The 17,066-nt window shown below is 38.0% G+C and overlaps 1 protein-coding gene across 1 annotated transcript in view; it reads left to right on the top strand.

Moving 5' to 3' along the window:
• The first annotated feature begins 9,643 nt into the window (after positions 1–9,643).
• wnk1b (WNK lysine deficient protein kinase 1b) overlaps positions 9,644–17,066 on the top strand; it is a 108,629-nt gene continuing 101,206 nt past the window's right edge. Inside the window, exons 1-2 of the mRNA XM_059326445.1 lie at positions 9,644–10,254; positions 12,850–14,463. Of these exons, the coding sequence (XP_059182428.1) occupies positions 13,510–14,463 (954 nt within the window). The 5' untranslated portion in view covers positions 9,644–10,254; positions 12,850–13,509. The remainder of the gene's footprint in view (positions 10,255–12,849; positions 14,464–17,066) is intronic.

Here is a 17,066-nt window from a genome sequence, read left to right as displayed (position 1 = left end):
GAGAATTCTTATTTGTGGTTATCTTTTATCCCACAGGCAAGACGTTATACTGAACTTCCATTAAAACAAGTTAGAAAAACGGCCAAACAAAGCAATTTCTAATTGGACTAGATCAAAGTATGTAATTATATTCTTTGGTTTTTCTCTTTTCTTTAATTACATTCCATGCTTAATCACATTCCTCTCCTCTCCTCTCCTCCCCTCTCCTCTCCTCTCCTCTCCTCTCCTCCTCTCCTCTCCTCTCCTCTCCTCTCCTCTCCTCTCCTCTCCTCTCCTCTAAGGCTTTCCCTCCATATATAATTACAGTCCAGAACCAAACCTGCATGTCATATTTAACCTACTCCGCACCCCCGCAGGGAGAAAGACCTCATTTACGTTGATTGCCTCCAATTTGGACAGTTACCGCGAGGGAATGAGAACATGTGTAGATAAATTATGTTTTGGAGGATAATGAGATTCTAACAGGTCTGTAGGGAGACATATGGAAACGAAGTGACGGAGAAAATGAGAAAGTGAAGAATGAAAGTTACAGTGAGATCAGGGGAAATCTGTCACACCTCCCCTCTGGACTCTTTAGTGACACTATCTGGTAGAAGAATGTACTGCTGAGTAATGTTGCAATGATCTCAAGACTGTGCAACAATTGAGAACTTGTCCTTATTTCATACAGTATGCTAAGTTCCTTTTATTAAACTTTACATATAAACCAAGGCATATCCCTGTATAGTCATGCTCATATATTATAAATTGTTGCAACATTGAAGCAAAAACATAAACTTATGAAGTGTTTATGTTCACAAACCACAACACCAAGATAACTCAACAATTATGAGATTTGGGCTTATTTAACTTAAGTAACATGTCTTCTTTAATACTATAGTGGAAAGAAAATCGCCAAAATACACATTTAGGTGTTTATTTTACTACACTTTGTCTATGTCTATGTCTATGTGTGTGTGTGTGTGTGTGTGTGTGTGTGTGTGTAGATCTATCCTAAATTCCACAAAATATGAGAATTAGATAATGCATCTTGCATATTTAAAAACAATATTTTAGAAAAAAATACAAAGTATATTTTTTTCTCAATGCAAATCACCAACTGGGGAAGCTCCATCATGGTTTCTATTTTATAAACATTTTTATCCCATTTACCAATTGATTGTTTTTTTATTTATTAGACCTCTGTAGTGGCATTACACGTGTATTTTATGTCTTGAAAAAATAGCTGTACAATGGCAAAATATTTTAATATTTTAATAGTTGATTACTACCATTGCACATCTACCAGTGTTATTGACAAATGCCAAAATATGTCAGCAGAGAGAGAAAAAAAAGAGAGAGAGAGAGAGAGAGAGAGAGAGAGAGAGAGTCAAAGAGAAGGGAAGTGACAGGTTCACTGTTGCAACATGAGATCTTTTTAAACATCCTCTGACACACAGATCACCCGCATGCATACAGCACACACACTGAGTGACTGGCATACCTTACATAATTCAAGAGATTAGACAAGAATGACTTTGTTGCATGCAGTGCAGAAGAAGAATGAAGAAATCATCATTTAAAATAAAGAAAATAACATTTGTTGTACTGTTACTTTCCTCAATAAGTTCTGCGGAAGTGCATGCCCTTGATCAACAGTATTAATAAGAGGTTTTTGATGTGTGTGTGTGTGTGTGTGTGTGTGTGTGTGTGTCTATACTGTACATGTGTAAAGCAGATGCACCGTGACGTGCAATAAGTCTAATAGTCTCCAAACAACTACAGGAACTTTTCATTCAGTCTCCACAGTAGCAGGTGGTTCGAATGCTAATTTCAATTGTTAAATGACCATTTGTTGTTTTTGTTTTATGAAATACTGAAAACAATAGCCGATTCTCTCCCACAGGACACATTCACAGCCAGCATCCGCTTTCTCACTGGTCTCAAAGCCTTCTGTGTGTACTGGATAAATTACATAACTCCTTGTTATGCAAAACATGTCTTTTTTTTAAGATTCTGATAAAATTAGTTCATGTCAGATGTCCGTGAATGCATTCAGTAGCACAAAATACATATGTGCAACAAAAATACATATTGCAACACATGACTGGCTGAGATAAGGCTGAGATATTTACGCATGGGTTTTGATTGTCAGGTAGATAAGTAGCTTTTGTATTGTCATTATTTTGTGAAAATTCCACAGACATAATGCAGAAATTTGCTACGGCATTGATAATATATATTTTGTTAAACTGCATTTTCATTATTACTGCAAAATTGTACATTTAAGTGCTCATGATGCCTAATAATGCTTAGTTACTCTGGTTAAAGTAAAAAGAAAGAAGGATGAAAAGAAACAGATACAAATATGGACAGGAAGAGAGAAAGATGGTGAAATAGAAAAGAAAAAGAGAGAAGTGCCTCTGTTTATTTTAGAGAAAGAAATAGCGTGAGGAAGGAAGAAACAGAGAGACCTAATTTGCCTTTAGAGTTTGAGTTTCGACAAGTTCTCCAACCTGTTGTAGCCCGTAAGACAGCTGGTTCAGCACAGGTAAAACTTTATATTTAACAGATGACATGATCTGTCAGTGCTCCATACATTCATACATGCTGACATGCACATACATAATATGCAAATATTTGCAGAAGAGACAAACAAGAAACCATATAGCATTTAACAAGCAATGACAGGTTTTCACATACACAAAGACACAGATAAATGAAGATCATACCACAGCAACAATGGGAAATCAGAAAGGTTAAAAGACAGATATCTGGAAACATTTATCAGTTTTTTTGTGCAACAAGAAAATCCACCCATCCGGAACTGATTAATGACAGCTGAAGTTCTGCAGAAGAGTTTGCATGTATGCAGGCTTGATATTATAGATCAACACTCACACACACTACCATGTCAGCTGCCTTTATTTGCATATTCCCCCTCTACATAATATTCATCCTCATTTGCCTGCTTGTATGCGTGTGTGTGTGTGTGTGTGTGTGTGTGTGTGTGTGCGCTGTATGACCAGAACCAGACAGGTACATGCATTCCCTCAACATGCACATATGCATTATAATACATAAAAACCTCTGTTAGTGCAACAAACTGTGCTACAGCCCTCTGTAAATGCAAATGAATGAACAGTATTTTGAACAGAGCCGAGATAATATTCCTTCACCAAAAAGGTCAACTGAAAACAAATCTGAAAAGAAAATGTTCTCATAATGTCTTGCTTTTATCAGTGAGGCATGAAGATAATATATATTTTTGTCAGTGAGTCAATATAGCCAAAGGCATGGAAAGCAGGGAGCAATTATGCAAACTAGATTTTTTTTTTTTGATAGTTTCTGAATTAAATTTGTTGAGTTTCTTTACCATTTTTCTTTGAATATAATGCTGTCCTTCTGATGTTATAAAACAAGTAAGGGTACTGTTATGGTAATGGAGTTGTTAATGTTAAACATAATTGTTCAAGGTTGGCAGGCCTTAGTGTTGGCATGACTTCACTCACCTACAGTAGTAATTGGATAATTTGTTACTATGTACATTTTATCTTCTATCCTAACAAAAACATGCTAACATGTGTCATTAAAACCATTACATATATGTCACAGAGTTCTCTGTAAGATGGCAAGACAAACTGGATACAGCTAAATGTGTTGAGGTTTAGATTACAGTGTGTTTGGATGGGAAGAAAGATAAAACTAGGAGACAAAAGGGGAAGAGGTCAAAATGTCCATTTCGGTTTATTTCTCAAAGCCTTCCAAGTCAGTGAGTGAAAGCTTATGTTGTCAGAATTGCTCCGTTAATGAAATCCAGCTGTTTGAGTCAGTCAAGCTAATGAGACCTGTTGCTTCCTTACAAGTCCTGTGACTGCCTGCACAATGGACAACCATGAAGAGATTTCAAATGAATCAAAAGCTATACACAACATTTACATTTCAGGCATTGCACTGACAAAGGGTTGCGACAATTGCAATGTTGGAATAAGCTTCAGTTTTTCCTAGATTGCTCAAACATAGTTTAATGCCAATGACAGCTCATTCCTGAGTCAGCTAAAGATTATTTGTTACCAGCAAAGTGTGATTCACACTGATATGTTCTGGTCGGCTGGGCACATGGAAATTTACACAAAGAGCAGAAAGTATCACTTAGAAAGTGTGATAATTATAAAATTAAAGGCATAGCTTTGGAGGCGTTGCTTTCTTGCAGACAGTAGCATAAAAACATTGATACTATTGATACTATTCTCATAGTGTGTCATTATAAGGCTACAGTCTAGAGCCAGATCATTTAGCTTAACATAAAGACTTTAGGAAGGGATAACCCCAGCATTAATGTGATAATAAGAGTAGACAACTAACTAGCATTAATGGGAAAAAAAATAGTAAACTAAAAAGAGAAATAATTAGCTTGTAATATTAACGGTTGATTAATATTAGCTAAAAGATGCTACTGAATAAACAGTTGAATAAGTAGCTTGAAGTAGTATTAATGGATATGCTTTTTTTTTTTTAAAGCCACCTAAAAGTAGGCTAATAGACAATAACTAAGGAGGAAATTTTTAGCTAAAGTAACACACAGTTGAAATATGTAGCTAATGGTAATGGATGAATGGCTCAAATAATTAGCTTAGTATAAGTGGTTGAAATGGTTGGTTAGCTAAAGGGAGTTACTGGCTAAACAGTTTGAAAAATCAGCTTAGTTGAATTAACGGATAAACAAAAACAACAACAACAACAACAAAAAGTAACCTCAAAGTAGGCTAATGGATAAATTTATTAGATAGTTAGCTAAAGTAATGCATCTTGCAAACAGTTGAAATATGTAGCTAATGGTAATAGGTGAACAGTTCAAATAATTACCCTATAATTAGCGGTTGAAATGGTTGGTTATCTAAAAGAAGTAACTGGCTAAACAGTTTAGCTTAAAGTAGTATTAATGGAGAAACTGTTAAAAAATTGTCATCTAAAAGTAGGCTAATGGTTAAATTAATTAGCTTGAAGTATTAGCGGTTGAAATGGCTAGTTAGCTAAAAGAAGCTTCTGACTAAACAGTTTGAATGATTAGCTTAACGTAATGGAGAAACTAATAAAAATACTTTTGCAAAGTAAAAGATAAGTGGTTGAAACAGTTAGTATTAGTAGTATTGCTGCAAAAACTAACAGTTCATTTAAATCCACTTGCATTTCAGATATAGTGTTATACATTTGTAACATACATTTGAAAACAATGAATGCATATAAGTTTATCTGACAGGTCAGTGAGGACACCTCCGATCAAAGAGGGTTGGAAACCACTGTCCTACATGAGCTGTTAGAAATGAGGATCTATTTATCGTTGTTTCAGTCTAGTCATCTTGAACTACCGGGGCCAAACTGTGTTGTTCTAGTATGGCATTCGGCCTTCAGGTTAAGCTAACGGAGAGGGAAAAAGAGAGAGTACAATAAATCCTACATTGTGACAGAGTAATTTTCAGGCAGGTGCAGTTTTACAGCTTACTGAGGGAAGAGGCAAGGGTGTGTCGAGGAGTGTGTGTGTGTACTGGAGAAATATTGAGGCCAAACTCTTTCAAACATATCCATGCTGCTTTCCAGGATTATGGTGCTGGACAATAATAGGAAAGTAAAAAAGAACAATGGAGTCAAAGTTATATATAGTCGTCTTTATATAGTTGTCGTATTTGGCCATGTGCCAGGGGATGTACATTGAAACATGTGGAATGTAAAACGTATAATCTAAGTCAATTTTGACTAAAATGTATCATTATGCATGCTACATGGGGGATGGGAGAAGTCGTAAAATAAAATAAAGCAAAAATATTGCTTGCACAGTGAATCTCATAGCAATTCAAGGTATAATTTACCAGTGCTTATGTATTTCATAAACAATAGTTGGCAGTTATAAATATACTGCATGTACAATTTATGCATTCAGTAATTTCTTTGTGTACTCTCCCAATGTGTGTTCAGTCCTGACTTGCTGTCATGCTGTTGTGGCAACCTCACATATTGTTTCACCGCCTTAAGCAAAGCGCAGGGTAAACATGTGCAGCATGTGTGCTCACAGGCAAAAGAGCACACACACACTTGCACCATATTCTTTTTCAAGACCCAAACTGAATGAGTTGCTCTGTACAGAAACACCACAGGCTGATATTAAACTCCTGGTGGTCATGTGGAGATCCAAAAACAACAAGTTCCTGACCCAGTTTGTGTCCGCGCCTACTGGTTAACAAACACTGGAGTATCTGAGAGGCGCAGGTATGAAAAGATTCATAGCAACTCTTTATCATGCCAGGACTGTTTGCTGATTGCGTAGCAGCAATACTGAGCAAATTATCTTGCTATTAACATTGGAAGCTTAGATAACAGCTATATTTGAGATAAGATATGGCAATGACTGTATACATTATAGTTTACTGCTCATAGGCCAGTGGTGATTTTTTTTTATGGCATATTGCTTACATTTGCACAAATATCTCAATCCAGTATGTGTGAAGTTTCTTAATCTAGAGAGGTAAAGTTTCGTAAAACCAAAACAGCTGTTGAGGTCTGCTCATTTAAAAGAAGAATAAATTATTAATTATTCTGCACAAAAAAGGAACTTTGCATACATTTTGAGAAATAAATCATATGTGCAACTATAATTATATTCGAAATAAATTAGGACCTTCTTTAATGAAAACCTGAAGCTGTGAAACAGCTCTTTATTTATATGTAATGACGTCAGTGAGAAAATGTTTAATTAGGGATGTTTGGTGCATGTTCATTTTTGTGTAAATAATTTGCAATACAAAGAGGAAGTCCAACAGAGAAAATGAACAATAGTGTGTGTATGAGAGCTCTTCCTCCTCTTTTAGGAAGTAGACTGATGAGCAGGTTAAAGCCATTATCCTGTTTTGATTATTCTTGCCACAGGCGCTGCAGCTCAATATCAGGGTGTGGAGATCTGAGAGACATAATGTCAGATTCTTAACTGTGGTAACATTGTGATGTGCACTTACTTTAAGCTTCGGACTCAAGCCCCTTATGTTCTCATTTCAAATTTCTGGTTATTCCCTCCCCTTTGACAACTGTAGTTATCTGTAATAAACTAAATTTAAAAATAAACATTGTCAAGGTATATAACTCTTAATGATACTTTAAGGCTGTTAAGTATACGACTAATAAATCTTGTAGGAATATCAGAGGGATTCATGAGTCAAGGGCCTGTGTGACATTAAAAATGATAATGAGGTTGTAAGAGAGTGAGCAAGTGAAGGCCACACACACACACACACACACACACACACACACTGAGAGAGGGAGAGACTCATGAACACACACAATTACAAGGTCAGTCAATCAGAAAGGTTAACTATGGATGTGTCAAGCATAACAGAGACATAAAAATAAAATAATAAATATGTTGATTCACACTTTGCTGCTGCTGACTGGCTGAGGAAACTGGAGTTTGTGTGGTTCCAAGATTCTGTCAAGACCAGCAGAATAAACAACAGTGCTTCTGGTTTCAGCCTGTCAGCATAAAAGTCTTATTAATGAACGTGTTGCAGCATTTTTTCAGCGCCAGGAGCTCAATGTCACTTGACAATATGCAAATTAAGTAAAAACATTGTATCCGTATCCATTTTTCACACACACACACACACACACACACACACACACACACACACACACACACACACACACACACACACACACACAGTTTAGGGAAACCATATCTATTTATCAAAGTATATTTTCAACAAATATATACTTTGTTATTTGCTCATAACACCAAATCATTTTTTGGGGTCAGCAGGGTTTTTTTAGCTTGTAATTGTAGGAGAATAAGTACATTAAAACAAAAAAAATATAGCAAGTAGTTTCCCTCCTTTGCCCATTTCAGTCAAGAAAACCAATTCTCTCTAAAAAAAAAATAAAAAATACAATTATCATTTTAAACAAATAAGAAGTAACTGGGTTTTTAAGTTTAAGTTTAAGTTAATTCACACATAAATGGACCAAAAAATATGCTCATACTTATTTAAAATGAAATAAATAGATAAAAAGAGTAATATAGCATATCCCTATCCTCGACTATATAACTGTATGACTCTATTACTATTGTATCAAACCAGAAAAAAGGTGAGAGACATTTCCTCTCCTTCCCCAGCTCTGTTTATTGGACACAGCAGGGACACAGATGGATCCCTGGCGGATCAAACAGATGCAGCTTGTGTCTCTGCTGTCCTCTGCGCAATAATAACACAAAGGACAAATAGGAAGCGTGGTGCGAGTAAATAGCGTGAGAGCTGCAGGATGTACTCACAAACACTCACAGCCTAAAAAAATGGGATTATGTATTCAACAATAGCATTGTTCACTAGATTAAGCACGCTTAGGTGGGTTTATGTGACTTAATTTTTTGGCCATTCCAAGTGGTGGATAGTAACAAGTACATGTACTGTAGGTAAATACAATTTTGAGGTACTTGTACTTGGGTATTTCTATTTTGTTCTCCATAGTATCTTATATAGTGGTGGAAGAAGTTGTCATATATTGTATTCTGGTAATACCACAGTTTAGAAATACTCCCATCACAACAGTCCAGCATTCCAAATGATACTTATATGATACTATGATACTATATACCCATTATTCAGAATGGGTCATTTTAGAACCAAGTGTAACAAAATCTATTATATTATTGGGTTATAATTATTGATAGATTGATGTACCTGTAAATTAACTAGTAACTTAGTCAAATTAATACAGTGGAGTAAAACATGCAATATTTCCCACTGAAATGTGTTGGAGTTGAAATATAAAGTAACATAAAATGGAAATACTCAAGTAAAGTACATAATGATAAGGATAGGAAAATAACGGCAAATATGCAAGGTTAAAATAATGCAAATATCATAATTATAATACAATAATTTCATTAACACTTAATAAAATGTGGTATATTGTATAATGAGTACATTTACTTTTTGTACTGTTAGTGATTTATGGTCATACTTTTACTTAAACCTCTGAAGTCCAGGAGATTTTGTTTCAAATTTGTCAACTTCCTGTGCCTTCATTTCCATCTCTGAGTCTTTCAGTCTGTCCTTACATCACATGTATGTTTCCTTTTTCTCGACTCAAACTTGGCTATCAGTCAGATTCTTCATTTTATTTTTAAATAACAAAGTATAAAGCTGCCAGGAACCGAAAATACAAACAAAAAACACAGGTGTCTATGGAAATGTACCATTTTTAATTTTTTTTTTTTTTTTACCATTTATACACACAAAAACTATTTGCATGTGAATTAAAAATAGTAATAGTTTTCATTGTAGAAAGAAAATTCACATTTTAAAAATGGTCTAGAAACATAAATGGCACAATGTGTAAAAGCTCCTACGATTGCACTTTAAACTGGCTTTCTCAGCTTGTCTACATATCATATATCAATAAAGTTATTACTGTAAATAAAACGTGTATTTTCAATAAATAGATGGACTCCAGAGGGTTAAGTAGAATCTAAATACATTATTTTTACTTGGTCCTTCCATAACACACACACACACACACACAGCTCATGCGTGTGCGGTTTGGATGATAAATCATATATATCATGTTTTACTTTGAAAGAGCACTACTTTTCCGGTATGATCCGGGTTAACGGCGGAGGGTTGACGCGGCTCGTCTGTGTGAAAGCCCTGCTGCCGTCGCCTTGTCGAGTCATCGCCAGAGAAGAGCAGAGAGCAGACGGAGCCGCCGTCCGATGGCTTGAAAACTGGGAATAACTGTGGATCACAGCGGATTTATTGCGCCACACAAGCCAAGAGGAGCGAAACGGCGGTCACAGCAGCGGACTGGATGTTGATGCGGATGAGGACAAAGCATCTTTGAGTGACACTGTTGCCTTTTTGGTTGCGGTTGCAGACCCGGACACAGACAACACAGACAGACAGAAAGAAGTACCGGAGCCGCCGCGACACCAGCGAGCGAACTTGGCTCCACTGCCCGGTGGGAGGTGTCTGTCTGTCGGCTGCGGCTTGCTGCACATACCGCTGACCGCCGACCTTTTTTAGAAGGATAAGATAGTAGCTAAGTTATGCTTTTGTAAATAGCTTCTTTTTCGGGGGTTTTCGGCAACCAACTGTGGCTTTAATGTGACGCACTATACTGACATTTGTGCTGTCGGAGCGGACCCCCACTGCAGAGGAGTTACAGGCTTTTAAATCAAGTTTTTACCTTCATATTTCTACGGAGACAACACAACCCACACCAATGTGATAGGTAACGGTGCATTTTTTTGTTTTACTCTAATGCTTTAACACATCGTGACTGGTTGTGCTTGTGTCTTATTTTGCCTGTAGGCAAAGTTAGCTGCATAGCCTCGTTTTTTCTTTTTCTTTTTTTTGAGTGCCTCAACAGGCAGCAGTGAACCCCCTCACTGCTCAGTTTTCCTACAAAGCTGACGGTTCAGGACATTTATCATTAGCTTGCACTCTTTCAAGCGCAATAAGCAACTTGCACACATTATTTCAAATTTATATTTTCGCACAACTTAAAGATACATTTTGTAGAAGTTATTTTTAAAACATGCATTTTCCTTGGGACTTTAATTGCCCCTGTTCTCATTTGAACACCTTTTTTTCATTAGGCTTTAATGAGCCGAATTTAACGAATGGGATTAATTTACATGTTGGCATGGACTGATGGCATGTTGATGTTTCTCATAGCAAACCTCTTCCAATTAAATGTTAATTTTGATTTTTTTTTTTTAAAACACTAGCCATCTACCTCTATCTGCTTGCATGATTTATGCAGGAATGCAGGAATTGACACCTGTAAAATACAACATTAGTTTAAAAAAATGTTTGCGAAAACTCTATATAATTTTCACATTGAGTGCTCTAAATCAATATATTTTACATTTGCACTTAAGTGAAATCGCATATAGCATGTGTGTAAGTAAGCAAAAGCAAGACTTATGTAGTTGTGAAAGGACGACTCTGATTGGTCGAAGCAGCACAGCCGTAATACTTTTGTATATATACTTAAAATCAGTAAATATTAGGTTAATTATAATTATGTGCATTTTCCCTTAAAATTGTCATAGGATATTATTGCTTTTATTATGAATTTGAAAGATTTATGTATCTGATCTGTTTTCTGGCCAGCCTTATGATAAAGTTATTACTCTTTATGGAAGAAGAGTTACACCCCCTAGCTGTTGTGAAATCACTGTAAAAACATCCTCTGGTGGGCTCATTTCTTAAATAAGCCACATGTCATAATAACAACAAGCCAAATGTTTTTCCAGCAGCGGTAATTTGTTGAATATGTGCCATCTCTTAACCCCAGAAATGCCAAATTATCTGGAGAAATGTAAAACCTGTCTTTAACATACCACATAGAAATAGTAAAACTGAATATACAGCTGAACAGGACATTTTTTTACTCAAGAAAAAGTAGAAATAAGCAGCCAGATTCTACCTGGTCTGTGACCTCTTCACTGCTAATCCTACACCCACTTTCCCTAATTAAGACAATATATAGTAGCCTGTGGGAGCAGATTAATTGCTGGTGTTGTTTATGGTTACTGCTAAAAATACTACTACTACTTAAAGTATCCTCTGAACAATAACATGTGTTATATTCTATGTGTTGCAAAGAAATTTGACTATTTTGGCTTTGCAGAATTTGCAGCCTGTTATGCTATAAAGTGGTCGTACACCATCTGAGTCGATAGTGCATTTTTTAAAAAAGTATCAGATTTGATCGAAGAGCCTCTAGAGATGAGTAGATGAAAATGTGACAATTATTCTGCATGTGCAACTTGTTTTAAGCATCAATGAATGCACTGTGAATGAAACATTTTCTAACTACTTACCTACTTTTCTGTAATGCAATATGCAGAGTAAAATACTTGTGCACTGCCCTCAGATATGCATTTACTTTCTGTACAGTGCTTCTATCTCTACTAGTTGAGTGCCCCGTCCCCTCTCATGCTAAGCTGCTGAATTGCCACAGAGTAGCCTAACCTTGAGGTCAGCCCGGCGGTGGTGACTTTGGGCTAAATTTGGAGCGTGGAGCAATTAGGAAGCACACTCTGCTGCATCACTCCACTGCATTAACTACACGGGGGCAATTGGGAGGGAAAGGTTGGGGTGGGATGCAGATCTCTCTCTTGTTAACGAGCTTGAGTTGGGGATTAAAGATTGTGCTCAACTCAGGCAAATATTCACTGATATAACCCAAACGAGGACTTTAATATGGCCCCAAAGTCTGGCTAAATCCTCTAACAGCCAAATCTGGACTAATGAGTTGCTTAAGACAGTGCTGTACACGACAGTGAGAACATTAATATAGGGGTAAACAACTATTTACTACAGAAAGAGATAATAGACGCAATCCATTTGCTATTAATGAAGTGTACAGCCACTTTAATGCATGTGAATAGTCACTTTTTGATGCATGAAACCCTCCTTTCTTTGTGGTGATCTAGTATTACTATTTTTCCAACCAAATTGTTTAGGAAAAGAACATCTAAATGAGGGTAATCCATCTTTGGGTATCATTTTTGCTTAAAGGTTGGAGTAGCTGACAGATTTGTCCACTGCAACTAAAAATGATGGCAGCATTTGGCTGATTTTCACCCTGCCTTTGCCACTCACACTTGTGATCACTGGCCAGTTGGTGGTAATATGCTACAATATCTGGCAGCTTGTATGTTCAACCAGCCTCTTTAGCCAGGAATCATTTGGGGCTCCATTGAAGTGGGCTTGGTCAGTTAAGTAATCAAGTGAAAGCAGATGTTGGCCAGAAATGTATAAGAAATGCTACTTTCATCTTACAGCTCTCTTCCTTCTCTCTTTTTATTTCCAGTGACAAGGGGCGAAGCAGATCAAGCTGGGCCGGGCTAGGCCAGGCTTGGCCTCCCTAGTCTTCTGTCTGGCCCTGACCAGACGGGCCAGCGACCTTTCCAGCCGGTCCTGTTTTCAGCGAGCAGAGGGAGCTTCAGCCTGTTGCTACAGAAACTTCCCCAGACCTCCATGTCAAGCTGTAACAGATTGGATTCCAATCATACTTTGTCTTATCAGCCTTTGGGAGGCCATACTGGTCTGTTATATCTCCTCTCCTTCCATGTCGTGGATGTCCCTCTCTGGATGTTGGCAGCAGGATGGATTCGGGTGTTAATTTGACGGTTGTCACCTCATTGCAGTGCTTGCACCCCCCCTCCTTTGACTGGCTTTTGTCCCTTCCCTCCCCGATCTTTAACCGAAAGCCCCTTCCTCTCTCTTGGGGCTTCCCTGAGCCCTGTACAGAGGGGCCCTGTAGGAACTGTACGTTGTCTTGTTGAAACAATTGACATTGCAAAGAGGAAGTATAGTTACCTATCCCCTTCCTTTTTCCTCACGCTTCAGTGGAGGTTGGAGAGAAGAAGTCCCGGGTACACAGTTTAAACATACATCCATAACTCACTTAAATTAAGTTCATATTTATACATACAGAATTTCTTTTTTGTGGTCTGATCCTCGAGGAATAATGTCTGAAAGCAGCAGCAAAGCGGTGAAATTTATTGCCCCGGCCCCCCCTCCTCCCTCTGCCTCTCCCTGTCCATCACCCCAGACCGCCCATAAGAATGTGAACGGCTCCGCCAGTTCAGACTCGCATGTGGTGGAGAAGCTCGGCGGACACCCCGAGGTCCAACGTCGTCGCCACACCATGGACAGAGACTCCAAAATAGCCGAGCACCGCTTCTTCCGCCGGAGTGTCATTTGCGACTCCAATGCCACAGCGTTGGACCTGCCCAGCAAAGCAGCTGTGATACTCACCTCACCTCCAGACTGTGAAGGACCCCCGGTCTTCTTCCTCCCACAGCCCTCAGGTCCTGGACCCGGGGTCCGAGATACTGAAGGCGGGGAGGTCCCAAGAGGTCCTTATGTGCAAAGTTCGACCCTTCAGCCCGGTCTTGGGATTGTTGGCGCGGTTGAGGAGGGGAACGTAGAAAATGTGGAGGAAGACGTAGGTGAGTGCAGCATCACGGTGGCTGTTCCCAGCAGTAGTATTGTTGAAGAACGTAGTGCAGACGGGGCAGTAAAAGAACCCAGCCCGACAGTATTGGATGTTACCGACAAAACGATAGGCAAACAGCCTGACGTCACATTGCGTCCCAAAGAGTCAAAGGACACAAAACTGCTGGCAAAAGACGGAAAAGTGGTGGAACACGTGGACGGGGGTAGCGTTACTAGTCCGACTGAGGAGAAGGAGAGGTTGACGGAGGAGGAAAAGGAGCTAGCGAAAGCACGGGCAGAGCAGAGGGAGGCCGAGAAACGAGTGCAAGAGGATATTGAGGAGGTGGAGACAAAAGCTGTGGGGACTTCACCAGATGGGCGCTTCCTGAAATTTGACATAGAGATTGGAAGAGGGTCCTTTAAGACAGTCTACAAGGGGCTGGATACAGAGACTACTGTGGAAGTGGCGTGGTGTGAGCTCCAGGTGAGTCCAGACTCATAAAACTGTCAAGTGTCTATGCTCTGTCTCCTCTCCTTTATCTGGCTAAGACTTTAATTAAATGTCATTTAGTGTTTGTGCTCGTCCCCTGAGGTGCGCAGGTGCTGAATTTAACCTTTCTTTTTTAATATCTATCTATTGCATGTCCTATTTTTACCTTGAGATCACAAAGTTGCTGATATGTGAGAACTTCCTGTTTACCCAGATGCTTTCCTGTAGAGATGTTCACGAAGTAAGATCACAATCACATTGAGGTTGAGATACTGGTGCAGATTGCATCGTAGCTAAAGATTGGCTAGGATGTTTTGATTGCTTCTGCATTTTAGATGAAGCGTGACGAGTCTAGAAGGGCTGCAGTCCTACCAGCAGAAACACTTTATTCAGATGCCTCCTATTAACAAAAAAATTGTGTGTTATTCAAAGCAACAATGAGGCAGTTCATGCTCTCAACTAGCTCTTTCTTAATTAGTTTTGGTTTAGATCAGTTTGTTTCACTTTGGGGTTAAGGTTAGGGTTTTTAAGGTTAGAGTTTAATTGCACATTTTCTCTTAGTTTGTGTGTCTCGACTAAAGGCTGTGTTTCACTGTGAATGGATTTGAATAGAGCTCCAACTTACAACTACTGTATTGTCTTGATAGCTTAATTAACCATTTAGTCTAGAAAATATCAGAAAATAGTGAAAAATGTCCATCCCAGTTTCTCAAAGTCCAAGGTGATGTCTTTAAATGTCTTTTATTGTCATTCCGAAACCCCAAGATATTCAGTTTAATAAAATATAAAACGGAGAAAGCAGAAAATCTCTATATTTGAGAGGTTGAAAGGCAAATGTTCTGCCATTTTTGCATGAAAAATGACAAAATAATTTTTCTGTCAATCAACTAATTGGTTAGTTGATTAATCATTGTGGCTCTTGACGTACATGCTGTGTTACAACGACAACACAATATCTCTCATCTTTGTTTTAATGAATGATAGACTCCATTAGTAATTCTGATATTGCATGACTGTCTGTGGTGCAACTCCTGTGCATCACTGTGACTCAGACAGATTCATGGTTTTGTTGTTTCATTGCCACATCCCTCCACGTCTCCGCTATTAACGGTTGATTTTAAATGCGTGTGAACGGATGCTGTGGTGCATTTCATTACCACCACCAGTTGCATAAATTATTCTTGAATAATGATGAAGATGTCAAACAGTCGAGGCCTGGATGTAAGTGTGAACGCGTGGGTTTGATTTCCTGATTGCTGTTGCAGCTTTATATGCAGAATGTAAAATTAATTTTATCCTAAAGGTTAAATGAAGGAAGCGTAGGACTAGAGACTTCCTGGTTGAAATCCCCAGACTGTCTGGGATATTCAGGGTACTGAAAGTGAGTGAGTAACACTGTTGCATCTCTCACCTACTTGTCCCAGTTATGGTGCCCTTGAGGAGACAAACAGATTACTCTCTATCTGCTTCAGTAAAGTTTCTCCATGGATATAAGCAGACTGGCTGAACTGGGCAGCTCCCAATCATCTCTCAGTCCAAAAAAAGGGTAACAAAAAAGACTGCACAGCCTGTGAAACATGAGACAGGATGGCACACAGTTCACCACAGGATGCTGTTGCTACATTACGGTGCACTGATGCAACTTCTGCACCGAGGGGGTATGTGTGTCGGAAAGCGAGAACGAGGGATAAAAAGTGTGAACAAGAGACGCGTTGAGTTAGATGTGTGTTGGCGGGAAAGGTGAGGCAGACAGAAAGTGAAAAAAACAGGAGTGTTTTTGCAGCTCGTCTTGTTGACAAGTAGGCACAGAAACGGTGGTGTGTTCAGTAGGTGATGTAGAGTAACAGTCTCAGCTGGTCACATGATATTCAGGGCAGTGACTGGGCTGAGGTTTTAGTGGAGGAAGAAAACAGTGACATGGACTCATGTGGAACTGCTTGCCCTGATGAAACACATGGTACTGTGTCATAGTGATAAATGTACAGGGTAAAAATTTTAAATTTGTTATCTGTTATTCTGCAGTGTTTCTATATTGACAATACTTGGGAGAGGGGATACACATATCAAAAGTAATTGGAAATAATCAGGCTTATATAATATAATATATTTTTTAACTTATGTATTGAAACGCAAGGATAACCGAGATTAACTTTTGTATTCTACTCCATCTGTAAAAAAAAAAAAACGATATGAGATTTTTCAGACCAATACCATATTTAGAAAGGAAAAATGTTACTTTTTTAGCAGCGATTTTGCATCTATTGACGCTGCTTTCTTCAAAAAATAATTTTAACCAACCAAGTGTAGTACTAAATAATGAGAAAATGAAGAATAAATATATTCAAAATAAATAGCAAAAATAATCAAAAAATAGAACTATATATTCAGTGTTGACCATTAAAAATATAAATGGATCAAAATGTAAAAAAACCCTTTATAATCACAAGTGTATGATCAGTATCAGTCAATTTCTGACTATTAAAATAAAAGATAATTCCAAATAAAAATAAACGGGCAAAAAAACATCAGTTTATGTTGAATATCAGTTAATAGTTGTCCATTAAATATATATATATATATTAAAATAAAAAAGAACT

The sequence above is a fragment of the Centropristis striata genome, chromosome 22, assembly GCF_030273125.1.
Source record: "Centropristis striata isolate RG_2023a ecotype Rhode Island chromosome 22, C.striata_1.0, whole genome shotgun sequence".
Classification (NCBI taxonomy): Eukaryota; Metazoa; Chordata; class Actinopteri; order Perciformes; family Serranidae; genus Centropristis; species Centropristis striata.
The sequence above is the reverse complement of the archived record's forward strand: the minus strand, read 5'-3'. Positions and strand labels throughout refer to the sequence as shown.